The 17,389-nt window shown below is 36.8% G+C and overlaps 2 protein-coding genes across 4 annotated transcripts; both read right to left on the bottom strand.

Annotated features, from left to right (window-relative positions):
- Positions 1 to 1,533: 1,533 nt before the first annotated feature.
- Positions 1,534 to 8,972, bottom strand: LOC131327388 (cyclin-L1-1-like). Of its 2 annotated transcripts, none has more exons than XM_058360523.1 (9): positions 8,850 to 8,972; positions 7,979 to 8,162; positions 7,562 to 7,643; positions 7,325 to 7,465; positions 6,914 to 7,083; positions 3,483 to 3,756; positions 2,257 to 2,686; positions 1,863 to 1,901; positions 1,534 to 1,786 (listed from the first exon to the last, which is right to left on the bottom strand). In XM_058360523.1, the coding sequence occupies exons 2-9, from the start codon at positions 8,128 to 8,130 to the stop codon at positions 1,719 to 1,721; spliced, it is 1,356 nt and encodes a 451-aa protein (XP_058216506.1). In that variant the 5' UTR covers positions 8,131 to 8,162; positions 8,850 to 8,972; the 3' UTR covers positions 1,534 to 1,718. The 2 variants fall into 2 exon arrangements, with proteins under 2 accessions (XP_058216506.1, XP_058216507.1); XM_058360524.1 differs by having other exon boundaries at positions 1,534 to 1,777.
- Positions 8,973 to 9,302: 330 nt separating this feature from the next.
- On the bottom strand, positions 9,303 to 12,711 carry LOC131327387 (uncharacterized). 2 transcript variants are annotated; one of them, XR_009200289.1, is made up of 3 exons: positions 12,568 to 12,711; positions 10,002 to 10,063; positions 9,303 to 9,908 (listed from the first exon to the last, which is right to left on the bottom strand). XR_009200289.1 is itself a non-coding variant. In XM_058360522.1 (2 exons), the coding sequence occupies exon 2, from the start codon at positions 11,788 to 11,790 to the stop codon at positions 11,308 to 11,310; it is 483 nt and encodes a 160-aa protein (XP_058216505.1). In that variant the 5' UTR covers positions 11,791 to 12,481; positions 12,568 to 12,711; the 3' UTR covers positions 11,038 to 11,307. The 2 variants fall into 2 exon arrangements, 1 of the variants encoding a protein (XP_058216505.1); XM_058360522.1 differs by lacking the exons at positions 9,303 to 9,908; positions 10,002 to 10,063 and adding an exon at positions 11,038 to 12,481.
- Between the last annotated feature and the right edge of the window lie 4,678 nt (positions 12,712 to 17,389).

Genomic DNA, 17,389 nt, shown 5'->3' with positions numbered 1-17,389 from the left:
AGTGATAAGAAATTAGATACGGAAAAAGAAACAAGCTAAAAGGCATACACAAGAAAGGAGATCAAAACCATAGCAAGCTCCCAAAACCAAAAAGACAAGGATACCACACGTTACACATTTAAGGAACCAAAAAGATTATCAAGTGTATTGCGGCGAGTGGTAGCAGAGTGACAAGCACCTGTACTTCCATGCATTTGACATGGGTTCACATCCCATTAACTACAACTAACAATCCTGACTTTCACCGATAAAAAAAAAACAATAAGTGTACCACTGCTCCAGCCCAACAAAACACTTCCACTCTTCCTAAAATAACTACCTAAACCCTGCAAGAACCATGCACCAAAGAACCCTCAACAAACAGAGTAGATGAGTAAGTGTGAAACCTATTCTTCAATCCTTCTGCACATACATAAAAGATTAACCACTATACTCAAAAACCTGCGTAAAGCCCCCCATGTGATTCATCCCTCACAAAGAATGCAATGCAACCTTCGAACCAGCTCCCACCTTCCAAATACCTTTCCCAAGCTAGCGTCCTCCCTACTTCCTGAGTCCCATATCGGACTTCCCATCAAATGTTTAACGTACCACCATTTTAAGCAGTTTGATGAAACTACTACTCCAACTCTCACACCCCACAGCCGATCAAACACACACCCACACCCCACAAATCATATGGGAAATTGAGGAGGGAATCTGTTTTGAAACCCCAAGCGTATCCTTTTCCACAGGCCCCTTCAATTACATCCCCATATATACGACGAAAAACTCATGGGAATGTACTAGTTAAGTTTTTACATTTCCTCCTGCGGAACTGTTGAAAGTATCTAAGAGCAGTACATCTCATAGACAACTAATACAAACCAATATGTTATGGAACATTCAAGTATGCCACTACAAACCCTTTTTTGCAAAATTGAGTGATCAAATTTCAAGCCCAAAAAACATATCCTGCATTTCTTTTTCTAGTCCTCAATTGGTCAGCAAAAATATTCAACTGACAACCGCACAGATTTGGAAAACCGTGCATTAGTTGTAAACTTCCAAGATTCTGGTACCAATTAGTTCATCATATCAAGCCAGTCCACAACTTAAAATCATCTACTCTGCAAAATTGAGTGTGACCAAATTCCATTTCAAGTCCTCTTGATCGGCAAACAAGGGACAGATCTGAATATGGAAGTACTAGTTGTAATTTCCCACCATTCTCCTATTCATATCAGTTCATCAAATCAAATCAAATCAGTACAGAACACTTATATCGGCACCCGAAAATAACCCAGTAGATCGGCATACTGAGACTGAACATGTTGATTTCTCTAATAGCTTTTGGATTAGATTGAAAACCAAAAGAATAGTGCAATATGACTTTTGTCATATAGCCAAAAAGCAGATAAAACAGAAATCCAATTTTTACTCACAAATCCACATATATCCAACAACAGTTTCCATTGAAGAGAAGGGGAAGCAGGGAGACTCGACTGACAGATAGGTATCCATCCGCCCGCCATTCTTTTTGAGAATGGTAAATGCCAAAACAAAATTACTCAAATAAAACCAGGTTTCAAGCTTTAACAGAATGACTTGTTACTCAACAGAAGTTCCCAATGCTCAATTTCCATTAAAATGGACTTACAACTTCGGCAAGCTACATCATATACAACAGCATTATGAAACAGTAAAGAGGCACACCTCGAAATCAGGTTTCAAGCTTATTAATGATGTCTGTGACGATCCTTCTCCCTTGAATAAGAGGAACCATGGTAGTCGCGATCTGCAGAAGCTGGAACTCAGTGCTTAAAATATTTTAACTAAACAAACTTGCTCAGTCAAAGATTTAATCAAAATTAAGTATTAACCTCGAGATGAATGATGCTTTGATTTGTCTGAATGCCCTCCTGAATTAATAAGATGACAGATCAGATACACAAGTTACATTAGGACCCTGTTTGTGTGACTGGACTGATAGTGAAATGATATGTAAACTCATAGGATAACTAGTCCTAGAAGATCAGTAATGACGGGCTAAATAATGGTTTGTGAAATATAATAGCTGATGGATTATTAATCCTAGCCATAAAAGTTACAATCAAATGTGGGATTTATGGTCCCGTTTGATTTATAGTCCAATTCAATGCTTCCATCAGACAAGCGAACGCGACCTATAAGAAAGTAAAATGATTGCACCACAAGAACCTCCATAGAATTATAACTACAGTGATTGGTGATAGCTGTCAAAAATCGATAACAAACCTGAGTCCTTTCCTTTGTCCTTGGAGCGGTAACCTCTTTCCTTGACTTTGTCTCTGTCCCTTTCGGAATCATCTCGCTCTCGTTCCCTATCAGAATCCCTTCCTCTATCACGTTCCCTGACCTTTAGTCTCTCCTTTTCCCTCTCCCTGTCTCTGTCCCTTTCCTTTTCCCTATCCCTCTCCTTGTTCCGCTCCCCACTTGCTTCTGTCCTATGCTCAGACTTTGATTTCGGCACAGGCTCTTCTCTTGCCTCTCCCCCAATGGGCACACTTTCAGAATCATCGCCACTCTTCTTAGACGCTTTCAACTTGTCAAGTGCCGCTTTTATAATTGCACCCTTGGACCCACCAGATTCCAGATTAGTTGTAGCCAGAGCTGTCTTGGGAGTACCGGCATCAGTATTTGCAGGTGGGTCACTCAGCGAACCTTCCTAAACAAGAGAAAAATGAGGTAAAAACTTCAATTACAAACCAAACTTTCTTTGATCCCCATTTTCTTACAGCGAGAGCTGAGTAGCGTGGCAAGTAACCTATGTAGCATGGATACGGACACAAACATGGTGGGGGACACAAACATGGATACGAGACATGACAATTCCAAAAAATGGGGACACAGACACCGCAGGGGACACGACGTTTATTTTTCTAAAATTCTTGTGATACGCGAACATACATAGTAACCACTAAATATTTATCTTTGGACATGCATTATCAATCGGTGTTGTATGCCTATACACACACACGTTTTATATTACACTTATGAAGTTATAGAATATCTTACCCTGGAAAAGCTTTTGAAGTTTATAAAAATCATTATGCCGTGTCCCCATATGCATCCCCGGAGTGTCCCGTCAAAGAATATTACAATTATGGACACATAACGTGTCCCATACGTGTCTCCAGCGTGTCGCGTGTAAGAGTGTTGGTGCTTCATAGCAAGTAACCATGAAGCTATAAGAAAAATAGCAAATGGAATCACGCCGCCACAGAATGTAATTTTCTTAAACTTTATTTTTTCTCCCCCTTCAAGCACGCTTGGCATTCATTTATTTGAATATCAGGTAATACACATAGTTCCAAGAAATTACATCTTCAATACACATCTTACGAATACGAATGCACATCCGACTAATTTCAGTATATATTTCACACATCATGCTTTTTTCACACATTCACCACTGCAGGGTTACTGGAATTTTTTGAAAGAGAGAGACTGAGAGAGCTTACCTTTGGAACTGGCTGAGATGGCGAATCCCATGATTTATTAGATGTCGTAAATGATTCCCCATCCTTACAGACAGGTATGTATTTAGCCTTAGGAAGGCTATATAGATGGGCCAGAACTCTGCAAACTTCATTAATACCAGATTTGTCTGCATCAAAAGCCTTCCACCATGGAGGATTCTCAGGGAGTGGCACTTGGAATCTCCTGGCAGCAGCATATACAACCCCACAGGCCACAACTTCACTCTTGAACCGCACACATAATGTCGTGCGCAAACTGCTCAAAAAAGGAAAAATGAAAGAAAATATTGGACTATAAAAAAAAAACTCTCAAATTTAGAACAATCAAGTAACAACCGTGTTTCAATGGATGTAATTTAGAGATATGGTTCTATTCAGGCAGGTTTTCATAGAATTACTGGAACAGATAATTATATATCAAGTAACTATATCTATTTTCAATGGATGTATTTTTTAAAATCTCCCCACTTCCCCCAAAGTTCAAGTAAGAAATAACATAAGACTAGGAAAAAAAGAATTAAGACTAAAGTAGCAACCTAAAATGATTAGTAGCAAATAACTAGTCAAATAGACAAATCCGAAGTTCAATGTTCGAAGTTCAAAAACAAAATGAAATTAAGTACTTACACAAACACACACGAATGATTAACTGATTTAGGGACTAGGGTTTGAATTGTTCATAATTAAAACAGAGAGGTGAACAAATTACGTATATCACTATGTGAAATATATTTGGGTTTCATTTAAATAAAACTTGACTCCCTATCTTTTTCAATATTACACATTTAACCATAAAGCTTTTAAACATTACGAAATAAACCCGCCTGCTAGCCGACTAATCGCCGCCTCGTCGATTAATCCCCAACTAGTTCTCAAATAATGTACAAAGTGCCAAATCAATGCCTAGACCCTAATATCCAGGGGTTGGGAGGTCGCCTAGCGCGTAGCCGACTTTTGGGACATTGGTGAAAGCAATCCAATAAGGACTCAACAAAGTTCAGTTCCATGCATTTGATTCAATCCTTGCCAATCTACGAAAATCACTTGATTAACAATGTCAGCAAGCTTCATGATGCATCAACCTCCAAGACTCCAAATGACAAACCATTGAGGAGAGTGAAGGGTATAGCATTGAAGTTTATGAGACCACTGTCGTGACGGGTGTCAAATATGCTATTATGTATTATGTGCATTGATTGTTGAATGTGATCCAAGATTTCCAAAAGGCCATTCTAAAAAACTTGCAACTTTTAAAATGCAATTATTATGGATCCTTAAATACTAGGATTCCCCAAAGATAGACAAAAGCTTAGGATAGAGGGATTATATAGATGCATAAAATACCGATGTTCACTCCAAATTCAAGTAAAATTTGCTCTAATCATGTTAGGATTTGAAATATGAGTTGGAAACATGGATTTGAGATATTGCGATTGAGTTCATTTCTCAAATCTACTATATAGGCATGAGGCACCTCAGTGCAAATCAGAGAAAATTTGCAATGCAAATTTCTTGTTTGCACCCTTATCTTAATTCCTATCGAGTTTAGACCCGTGTTGTTGGAATCCAAACTTTTACAGGTGTTAATGATGACCCTTGGGCTTGAGGAAGTCAATCCCTAATTCTGATAACTTTTTGAAGGCTTAACGAGTATCTACTTACAAATGCGTTTTTGGATAAGCAAATCTAGATGCATTGAAGCTTGATTTGGAAATGTTGCTGGGCTTGGAAGCCAACTCGTGGAAGCATTTTAAAACAAGTCTAACAAGTTGACCCTCTTTTCAACTCTATGTTCTCGGTTCTTTAATTGTTTTGTAAGCTTTAAGTTTACTTATGGACACTACATGTCAAATTCTCAAATTTAGCCCTACATTGTAATCACATGGTTACTTGAAGTTCAACTTAATATTATTGAAATTTCAAGAATGAATATTGTAGATGAGCCTTTATGTAGCTTTTTCTCGAATATTAAGGGCTTCGTTTGGATTCAAATTGCAGGGGATGTCTTTTAGGTCGAAAATAGGTCTAGATTAGACCCCTTCTCACTCTTTGGAAAAAAATATGGGTCTAGGCACCTTCCTTTTCGTAATTCCATGTTCATAAAGTAAACTCGTAGTTGTATCTCTACGAAATTTCAAGACCATTGAACTTGATTTCTTGTTAAGGGCTAGAGGTGCACTGAGGCGCGAAGATCTGTTGGGGCCTAGGCAAGAGGCTCAAGGCGAGGCACACCTAGGAGGGAAAAAAAAAAAAAAAGGAAAAATAGCATACACCAATAATATATAGCCTAATACACATAAAAAAAAACATACAAAGTTTTCTGTTCCTGAAAAACATTAAAAAAATGCTTTTTTGTTTTCATATGCATTATAATCTTATGTACACACAAACATACAGACACCTATTTTTGTTTGAAAACACTTTAAAAAAATCTTTTTGTTTTCATATTTAGTATAAATATGTCGCCTATATACGTGAAGAGAGAAGATCCACGGATGATCGAAAGAGAAGAGATTAGAGGAGAGAGAGACGATAGAGAAGATCGACTGATGACGAGATGATACCTGTGCTATTTTCGTTTATGGTGATTGAGAGGAGAGATTTACCATCAACTGAAGTCAAGGCCGAAGGATTGAAGGTAATACGTTTAACCTAGCTTTGATCCTATGGCTATAATTGAAATTGAAAGAGGCGCGCCTTTTCTCGCCTTTCCTGCCTAGGCGCGCCTTGGCTGTGCATCATTGAAGGCACCTCGCCTGGGCTTGGTCAAGGCGCTAACCCTGCGCCCGCCTTTAACGACTATGCTCATTTGTAGTGCAAACTATGTAGTGTTGATTTTTGGCTCTGACCAGAAGTGTTGACGCCTTCTCCAAAGGTGTTGACATTTGCAAAGAATATTTGCTGAGTAGAATGTAAGTGTTAGACACAATTCACAAAAGTGTGGACCCCATTTTACCCAAACATTTGGTTATCTATTATCACCTATTTGCCTTCACGGGCTTGAGTCTTGGACCCGGGAGCAACAGTTCAAGTCCTGGCACTAAAATTTGCTGCGTAGATTTCAATTTAGCAAACAGCCATTAAGCTTTTACTCTGTGCAGTTTCCAGCAACCGCTACACGTAAGCATGAGCCTCTCTCCATGAAAACAGTCACCCCACCAAAACAAATGGACATTTCTTTTGCTCTCTCTGAAAAATTGGTAAGTTTGCAAGCAAGCAAATATAAAGTGTTTCTAAACCAATGTTGGAGCTTTGCTTATACATAAACTAAAGTATGAACCGTAGGTTATCTAGTCTCTAATATACGAAGGGCATACACCATTGAATCGTCAAAAAACATGCTAAGCTTTCAAATTACGGGCACCAATTGAAGTATCTAACTCTAACTTTCTAAAATATATGCAGAAACTTACCTGTCGTTTGCAAGATTCCAAGCTTCTTGTCTCAGTTCTGGGGGTGTCTCTAGGACTGCAAGATAGTTTGATATAAATTTATGAGGATGTTCAACATGGCAGATGAAACCCATCTCCTTCAATAGATGCCTCTCTGTTCTATTCAGGTCCATCTTCAACTCTGCATATTTCTGTCAATAGGCAAGACCCAAACCAAAGATTACAAATTGATTTTAGAAAATAGACATCAGGCTTTGCGAGTTCGTCTAATTAAAGTATTCGAATCATCACCAAAACGAAGGAAAAGAAAGAGAAAAAGAGGAATTGAATTCCCATTGTGTAGTTACTGTGTTACTAAATAAGCAAGCAGATTCATGTTTTGTGTGTACATAAATCAGTCAATGACCTAGTACAATGAGAAGAAAAGCTAACCTTGGAAAACGGGTCCAAATGCTCTACGAGTAAGTTCTCCCTCCTACACTCCATTCTGTGGAAAACAATGAGTACCTGTCTTGCTTTTCTAGGACTTTCCTCAAGCTTTGATGCAAGCCAAACACAACTAGCAGCAACTCTCTGTGAGCAAATAAATTCAGATTCGACAACAGAAAGCATCTACATAAACTGTTGTTTCAAATAAAAATTGGGCAACCAAAGAAAATAGAACTACACCTTCACATTAAAGCGAACAAATGATTTCTTGCAGTAAAAGCGATGAAACAGAACCTGACCAGTTGCCATTACAGCTTGAGGTCTGTAGAGCATAAGATTAAAGGAAAACACCAGCCAAATATTGGTAAGGACATAACGTACTGCATTAATGATTCAAAAGCACCTGGTTGTGGATTTGGGCAAGTTCTAGTAACACAGCCAAGAAATTATCAACAAGTCTAATGTTAAGTGATACTTGTATATGAAAGGCGAATAACTGACTTTACGGACAAGCATGAGAGCAATGCACTTTTTTCCTTTTGGTCTTTTGAACTTCTAAGAGCATAAGACTACCCTGAGGACCTAAATAAAAACAGCACCAATAAATAAAAACAGCAGCAATAACAACAATGACAACACCGCCAATAAAAAGGATACAGTCTTAGTAAAATGCCGCTTTCCTGGATGAGGTCGCAACCGTAAATCCTGAGGGTTGTCTCGGTTGTTTCGTCTATGCCATCTTTCCTTGAAGGTGAATCCTGCAGCTGCTCGTCAGTTAGGTAGAAGGTGTCGATTGCCGTGTAAATCATGGTTGAATAAGACCTCAACAAGCTTCGATAAACTGTGACAACGAGTTAATCCAACATTTCAGTATCCTAGTAGAAATTTCTTAAAATTTCTATACGTGGGGGGTAAAAATACCCAAAATTTCAAGTTATCAATCATTTTTTAGATTGCATGTATAAAATTATCCGATAGTTGCGCAAATACACATAATATCATCTCTTCTTCGAACCTCGCAAGTAGCAATATATACTTACAAAATATATTTTTTATTATCATTATGAAAATACACGTGATTGGGTCCCCGCTAGACACAAAAAATGCGTCCGCCACTGACATTGTTCAGATATTGATGCCCTTCTCTCCCTATTAACTACCGCCCTTAAGGCAGTTGCTAGCATCTTTTGTATTGGTAAAAAAGTACAAGGTTAATCCAACTCCATTCCAAATATTTGAACATCCAACACAAGACCACATACTCATAATTTATTTGCTTAACAAAATTTTGTACTATGCATGAAAAAACCCTAAATTTGAACTGAACAGTTACTTACAACGACGTCCGGCTCTGGGCAAAAGCCTAGCAACCGGCCACCAAAAAAATACTCAAAGGCCTGGCCCTAGATGTTGATACTTTAACTTAGTAGAATCATGTTTCAAGCATCTGCACTGCCCATGGAAAACAACAAACGGAGAGAGAGAGAGAGAGAGAGAGAGAGAGGGGGGGGGGGGCGGGGGGGGGTACCTGTTCTTTGTCGTTGCTGAGCGCATTCGATTATGGGGAGTTGGGGTTTCCAATTCTGGTCGATTATAGTACTACTAGTCTTTTAGGGTCGATTCGGTTTTATTCAGGGTTTGTTTGGAACTCACTAGGTTCTCTTTCGTGCAAGGCACGAGTGTTATGCCCGTTGAAGAAAACATTCTATGGTTTGGGGTAGTATTTTGTTGGTATTAACTGTAGAGTTTAAACAAGAAGAACAATTAACCTACACACCGATTGCACACAGTGTTGTGGAGTAGTGGTTCATTATTGGCCTGTGCCTCTGCCAAAGCTTCAGCTTCCTTGGCTGCATTTAATGCATTTGTATAGAATTCTTTTTGAGCTGCAAGTTCTGCCTGGTGTTTTTCTATTGTTTGTTGGAGCAATTTCTCAGTTGCTGCCTAATCCCTCTTTATACTGTCTACTTTATTCTCCTCTGCGTGGATGTGGAACAAGGACATGGCACCGATTATGTTTCCAGAAAGAAAAAAGAGTGACGTAATACCAAGGTTGGATGTTTCAACCGAGATGAGCCTTACATACAAACAAATTTCATCAAAGCGTAGCGACCAACTTTGGAATGGAGTAAATAACGAGATAAAATACCAATTAGGAATCAACAATTCAAGTTAGCATCTGTCTCTCCACTTACCGAAGGGGGTTATCAAACTCAAAGACACAGGTACGACATTCAAAGTTCTCGATGGAAATGTTTAGCTAACTTTTGAATGGCAAGTTTTTACATGGGTAATGACAAGCACTCGGAGCCTTATATGGCAACTTTTTGGCCAAGCAAAGCAAATATAGAGACGACCAATTCTACTACATTTTTTTTTTTTGACAAGGGAAGCTGAGTGCATAAATGACCAATGCAGTAAGAGTACACACTACACATCATTCACAGTACAAAATGATAGAACCAACATTTTTCTGTTCAATAATTCCATGGCACAAATTAATAGCTTGAAAGAAGGCATATGGATATAACAAATTTACCTGTAGCTTTGTAGTAAGTCCTTTCTTCTCCTCTTCAAGCTCTCTAATCTAGCTTCCACAAAACACGATTTGCAATAAATTAGTGAAAGTGGTTACAGAAACAGATAACCAATGAGAAAGTCAGTAGACCGGGTTGCATACCTGTGCCCTCAATTTCCTCATCGTAGATTCTTGAGCAGCTTGCTTCTTTGAGAACTCGTCACCTGAAATGAATATTGAATGTTACCTAACATGGTTAGCATGCAAGGAAGTCCCTATTAGTGTCACAGTAGAGTAGAGAACATTCTACATCTTAGTAAGCAGTTCAACTTTTGATAATCTCTCACAAGGTAAGTAGAAACAAATATGAAATCAGAGCACATTAACAATATCTCAAAATCTGGATATAGAAACAAATATCCCAGTCCAATTCAATTATGTGCTTTATGTTAGCTGAATGTTAGAATGACAACCATCTTTCTCAAGCTCACTGAATCTTCTTCTCCTAAACAAACTGGGCATTCCAAAGTTCACCCTTATTCCTGACACTGTAGCCTGACACAATTAGAATTTAGAAATATAAGTCATAGAAGGAAACCCATAAAAGAAAATTCGAACAACATTCAATATTAACGATATATGTACCTGGACAATTGATGGAACAGAGTTGCCTTCCCTCATCCAGACAGAACTAAATGTAAGGATTTACTTCGGAAAACCTGAAGATGGTACCGTGGTGCTATGGGTTCCATGGGAGACCAAGGGAGAAGGGGGATGGGAGAAGGGGGGGTTTGAGAGAGGGATAGAGAGAGAGAGCAAATAAATTGTTCTATTACTCGTGGCCGTGGGTTTTGATTTGAAATTTGAAAGCATGATCCTGTTTCAGGATAAACAGATTTGTACGCATGAATCTCCACGATTGAAAAGTATTGGATGACTTGGGTCTGCTCTTTAGATGAGAAGGAGCAAATAAATGGCCAAGATTTATAGAGACCATCTCAGCCAATAAGAGAGTGACACATACACACTTTAGGAAAATAAAATGTGCTGTTTTATTATAGAGATGTAGAAGACATTTGAAAAAGCGACTTGCTTATGTAGAAAAGTAACTTTTTCTCCCAAATTTAGTTCAAAATTAAGGAAGACTGGTGTGGATGCTCTTTTCTTCTTTTTTGCATCAAAAAAAGAGCTTCATAGATATATAAAAGAGTCAATACATGAAATAACTGAGTACAGACCCAAATACTAAATACAAAGCAAACAAGAACAAGAAAAATTACAAGTTAAATAAGGGAAATACTGCAAATGTGGACTGATTGAGCAAGAAAGCAGAAATCAAACAACAAGGGGGCTGCAATTGCTGAGAATTCCTTAATGCTTTCTCAAAACTCAGTTAAGTCCAATACAGACTGAGATGACCTAGGCCATTGCGGAAATAATCGTCCCACTAACTCCACAACCTTGGAAATCAATTAAGATCAACATGACCACGGCCACCGCATTCTAAACACAAAATATTACCAGTTCCACCACAACCTAAGCATCGGACATTGACAATGATGCCCTGGCTTTCCAATATAGAGTCAACATATAAGCCAGAACCAGAGCAAGTGCGGCAAAGGACAGCCCCTTTGGTTTGGCAATCAGGGCAGCTGGGGTTATCTCCAATTACTTTCTTTGTTAAAGATAAACCTACTGGCGTCTCAATTATCTCCTCCGGTATAGCCTTATCATAACAAAACAGCGATTCAGGACTGCTTCTTCGTCTGTGAGCATCTTCAACTGCATTACACGAAGCCGCGCCGCGATAAATGGCGCCGTTGTTGGAAAGGGCATCGATTGTGGTACTGATGGGTTGTCTCCCTTTGAAACCAAACAACGAACACCTTTGAAGATGAGGCATAATGGGGGGAGACAACATGGTGAACACTGAAGACGAAATTGTCGTCATCGTTGTATCAATTTTCAAAGCTGCTTTCCCAGATTGGCGGGGAAACAATTTCCGTGCAATAGTTGATCAGGTGGAATTTGCAATAGTTGATCAGGTGGAATTTTTTGTGAAGAAATTTAAAAGGGTTCGTTTGAAACACAGTTGCAAGAGTTGCGGAGGAATCAATGGTTTTATATGTATAGAAATGGCAACGGGGCGAATTGGGCGGATATGGGCATTTTCGTACCTGATATGACTACCCTAGCCGAATCCGCCCCGATAACCAAACGGGGGAGGGGACTTCTCCCATACCTGAACCAAATAGGGTTCAAGTATTCCCCGAACCGAACGGGTAACCGATTCTCTCCCTTAAGCGGTTCAGTCAAGACCAATCAAGCAACAAAAAATTGATAGACCAAACCAAAATAGACCCATTTGAACAACGTTATTGATTATTATTTTTTATTGGCAACTACGTTATTGATTGTCCAAATTCACAAGCCAGCCAATTCAAAACAACCAACTAACAATACATCTAGAGAACTAAATCCCATTTATACAACAGTTTCATCTCAAACTGAAAAACAGAGAGAAAAAATCTAAGATGAACCAAAATCTCAACAAATACTGTTAGGGAAGCACAATCAGATTAAGAAAAAGGTCTAGAGCAAACCCCACTTCTTCTTAGTTCAAAACAACCAAACTGATTTATCTACAAAAAGAAACGAATCCCATTTATACAACAGTTATTGCTAACGTAGAGAGAGAGAGAGGGAGAGAGAGAGGAGAGAGACTTACGGCCGGAAAACTCCGGAGATCGACGACGACAGACGGAGTGGTGATGTTCGGCGGCGATGGCGGACGGAGAAGACGATAGGGTTAGGGTACGGGCGTGGGTGAGTGTTGAATTATAGGAGTAGCGTCTAAAACCGATTCAAGGATTTCCGGAGGAATCGATGGTTAATCTGTAAAATACCAGAAATTAAAGGGCAAATTGGTCCGAAATTGAAAATTGTCCTTTGGAAAACCGATTCTTTTTAGGGAGAGAGAGAATATATATATATATATATATATATATATATATATATATATATATATATATATATATATATATATATATTTGCACAGGTCCACTCCACTATAGCAGTTTCCAAACCCATCTAGTCCACTTCTAAGTTTCATAACCTACTAAGTCCACTAATAATTTGAATGACAAAAATACCTCACCTAAGAAACAAAGGTTTTGTTTGGCTAACACAAAAATGTATTTTTTTCAATTTTTTTGGTTTTTGTTGCAATCAAGCCGCCGCCGTTGCTGTTGCTATCACGCCACATATAATGTTATATGTGTAATAAAAAATGTATTTTTTCATTTTTCTAAATTTTTTTTATTGAATCCGCTACACTTAACATTTAACGTTATATATGTGACAAATTCTCTTTTTACCAATTTTTTATTGTTTTTTCCTAGTTTTCTTGTATTGATTTTTTAACATTATATGAGTGATACAAATTTTCTAACATACAACATTATATGTGGCAAAAAATTTCTAATATGTAACATTTCTTTTTAATTTTTCTTGTTTTTAGTCTTTAACGTTATCTGCTGGTCCATACAAAACATATAACATTATATGTGAGTTTTTGAATATCTAAATATCGCAAAAAAAGAATAAGAACATATAACATTATATTTGAGCTTCTGCAGTTTTGAATTTCACAAAACAATAAAACAGAACATATAACATTATATGTGAGCTTCTATAGTTCTAAATCTCACCAAAAAAATAAAATATATAACATTATATCTGAGCTTCTGTAGTTCTAAATTTCACAAAACATGACATATAAAATTATATGTTCTCAAAATAACATCACATCTTTCCAACAATATTATATATCTCAAAAAATAACATTATATATTCACATATCATGTCACCATTATCCTTGTTTCCAGTCGCGGCTTGGATCCCAAATTGAATATTGATGAAGCCACAAGGGGTCGAGCTTCATTTTTTCACCGTTTTTTCATCAAAACCTTCAAAATTTGTGATTTTCTGCCTCCGAATAGCATTCTCATAACCTCTATATCTACATATATGCATATTCAAAACAACATAAATAATATTAATATATCTCGAAAACGAGATATAATATTATATGTCTAACCTTAGAAAAATCACATATTACACATGACAGAAATTCACATATAATTTTATATGTTCCATTGTCCATCACTTATTGAATTGGTTCGCGCAGCGGCCTCTTCAACTTGCTTCTGATAATATATGGATATATCCATATGTGTTTTTGAGAGGCCGCTGCGCGGACCTATTCAATAAGAGAACATATAACGTTATTAGTTCCTCTCTTCTTTTCTTTTTTTTCGAGTTTTACAGGACAAAATCTTATATACAATGTTATATGTTCTCTATGCAAATTGAAATTTTTTTCATGTCAATACAAGCTCATATATATATATATATAAACGTTATAATCATATATAATCATATATGGATATATCCATATGTGTTTTTGAGAGGCCGCTGCGCGGACCAATTCAATAAAAGAACATATAACGTTATTAGTTCCTTTGTTTTGGAGTTTTACAGGACAAAATTAGGTACCAAGGACAAATTGTCATATATAACATATACTCCCTCCGTCCCATAATATTTGTCCGATCCGCAAAATGGGGACGTAAAAATAATACAATTTTTGCAAGAAAAGTTGGAAAAAAATTCAACAATTTACTAGATCTTGACGAGTTCTTTTAACTTATGAAAAAAATTTAAACTTTTTCTTGAAAGAAATACATTATTTTATAGTCTTCATTTTGCGGATCGGACAAATATTATGGGATGAAGGAAGTATGTCTCAGTAGAGAAGATCATCTATAGCCAAACCACATCACTAACCGAGTTTCAAATCACATATTTTCATGTATAAGTCGGAGAGGCCACTACGTGAACCAATTCAATAAGTGATCAACAACGGAGCATATACCGTTATATATGACAAAAACTCATATATAACGTTACACGGTACAAAGGTCATATATAATGTTATATGTTCCTTTATTAAATAACATAGAACATTTCTAATCTAGAATGTTATATATAACAATATAATGTTATCTATTATTATATCTCTCTCTAATTGAGAATGTTTTAAAAAAATGACGTTAAATAACAAAAATACACAAAAATATTTTTTTTTTGTAACACGAAAAGCACACATATAACCTTTTTTTTTTCTTTTCAAAAAACACAACTTGTTCCAACCTTATATGTCTAGCCCTAGAAAAAACACATATGTAACCTTATATATTTATTCAAAAAACTCCAAATATATCAGAAGCAAGTCGGAGAGGCCGTTTCGCGGACTAAATCAATAAGTGATTAATGAAAAACACAAATATAACCTTATATATTTATTCCAAAAACTTTAGAACATTTGTAGAGGAAAAAATATAGATGGAGGGTTTCTTAGTTCTTACCGTGATGATTTCGAAATGAGATTTTACTGGTAGCGGTCGCGGAATCTCACTATAGCCAAACGCGCTAAATCTGGGATGGAGGTTTGCCTGTCTATAATTCTTGAGTCGGAGATTATTCAAAGTAAGTAAACTGACTCGAACATTCGATCATAAAAATAAAAAAAAAGGTTTTGGAAAAAAAAAAACTGATGGAGGATTTCTTGTCGAGATGGATTTCCAAGAGATTCCTCAGAGATTTGGAAGTGGGATTTTGTGGGTAATGGTCGCCGAGTTCGGGATTTCCTTTATTAAATAACATAGAACATTTCTAATCTAGAATGTTATATATAACAATATAATGTTATCGATTATTATATCTCTCTCTAATTGAGAATGTTTTAAAAAAATGACGTTAAATAACAAAAATACACAAAAATATTTTTTTTTTGTAACACGAAAAGCACACATATAACCTTTTTTTTTTCTTTTCAAAAAACACAACTTGTTCCAACCTTATATGTCTAGCCCTAGAAAAAACACATATGTAACCTTATATATTTATTCAAAAAACTCCAAATATATCAGAAGCAAGTCGGAGAGGCCGTTTCGCGGACTAAATCAATAAGTGATTAATGAAAAACACAAATATAACCTTATATATTTATTCCAAAAACTTTAGAACATTTGTAGAGGAAAAAATATAGATGGAGGGTTTCTTAGTTCTTACCGTGATGATTTCGAAATGAGATTTTACTGGTAGCGGTCGCGGAATCTCACTATAGCCAAACGCGCTAAATCTGGGATGGAGGTTTGCCTGTCTATAATTCTTGAGTCGGAGATTATTCAAAGTAAGTAAACTGACTCGAACATTCGATCATAAAAATAAAAAAAAAGGTTTTGGAAAAAAAAAAACTGATGGAGGATTTCTTGTCGAGATGGATTTCCAAGAGATTCCTCAAAGATTTGGAAGTGGGATTTTGTGGGTAATGGTCGCCGAGTTCGGGATTACCTTTATGGGCAGTGGCGACGTGGAGAATTTGGAGGCGGATGGTTCACCGGGGGGGGGGAGGGGAGGCTCAGATCTATTTTGTGATCTAGGATTTTTCTCTTTATATGTTATATAGAAGGGTTTTTTGGTCTTGAAAATTATTTCTTTTTAAGTAAATTAGAGTTATTAGGTTATATAACTATATTAGTGGACTAGAGGGGTTATGAAATTTAGAAATGGACTTAGTGGGTTACAAACATGCTATAGTGGACCTTCCATCAATTTTTTAAAGAATTTTCCTATCTATTCAAAGTAAGTTCATTTCATTCCGCGTGAGGCTCTTGCGTGACATGGTATTTGTTGCTCAATGACGGGATCTATGTAAGACTAAATTATAATATAAAAAATTAGCCTAGGGTCCACTATAGCATGTTTCTAACCCACTTAGTCCACTGATCAAGTTTCTAACCCACTAAGTCCACTAATATGTATTTGGTAAGGCATAAAGTCCACTACATTTAAAAAGAGAATTATTGCCTGACAGAATTACCCTTCCATTCAAATCCCATCAATTTAGCCTATTATCCTCCCTTTATCTCTTCTAGTTTTGAAATCAAAATCCCATCAATTTAGCCCATTATCCTCTCATTATCCCTTCTAGTTTTGCAAATCATGCCAATCACGGGTATCTCTCTCTCTCGTCTCTCTCTATTTGGAATGTTGATCACGCCAATCACGGATATACTGATCTTGATATAGATTCGTATGTAACGTTGTTGTACTTATATAACGTTATATAACAGTCGAAGATTCTTTTTTTTCTGATACACTATATATAACGTAGTGGACTTTATGCCTTACAAGAACATATAACATGAGATACTTACGTTTACATCTGAACGTAATATACTTGTTTGTCAGTTCACATTTAACATGAGATACTTACATTTTACGTTATATACTCATTCATCAGCTCGCATTTAACGTTATGTACTCATTCACTCATGACAGAAAATCACATATAACGATATTAATGATGCAAACCTAAAATGATTTTTGGTTGTTTAGGTTTAACCTTATATAATGTCAATATAACGTTATTGTACATATATAACGTTGTATAACATTATATACTCGTTCATCAGTTCACAGTT

The sequence above is a fragment of the Rhododendron vialii genome, chromosome 5a, assembly GCF_030253575.1.
Source record: "Rhododendron vialii isolate Sample 1 chromosome 5a, ASM3025357v1".
Classification (NCBI taxonomy): Eukaryota; Viridiplantae; Streptophyta; class Magnoliopsida; order Ericales; family Ericaceae; genus Rhododendron; species Rhododendron vialii.
This window is presented reverse-complemented; position numbering and strand designations above follow the sequence as displayed.

What these genes read in the sequence shown, in the direction of transcription:
- LOC131327388 (XM_058360523.1), bottom strand. Translation starts at nt 8,130, where the DNA reads ATGATTTACACGGCAATCGACACCTTCTACCTAACTGACGAGCAGCTG. An exon ending in TTGTTCGCTTTAATGTGAAG is followed by an intron (nt 7,466 to 7,561) that starts GTGTAGTTCTAT and finishes ATTTGCTCACAG; the next exon opens with AGAGTTGCTGCTAGTTGTGT. An exon ending in AAAGCATCATTCATCTCGAG is followed by an intron (nt 1,787 to 1,862) that starts GTTAATACTTAA and finishes ACTGAGTTCCAG; the next exon opens with CTTCTGCAGATCGCGACTAC.
- LOC131327387 (XM_058360522.1), bottom strand. Translation starts at nt 11,790, where the DNA reads ATGACGACAATTTCGTCTTCAGTGTTCACCATGTTGTCTCCCCCCATT.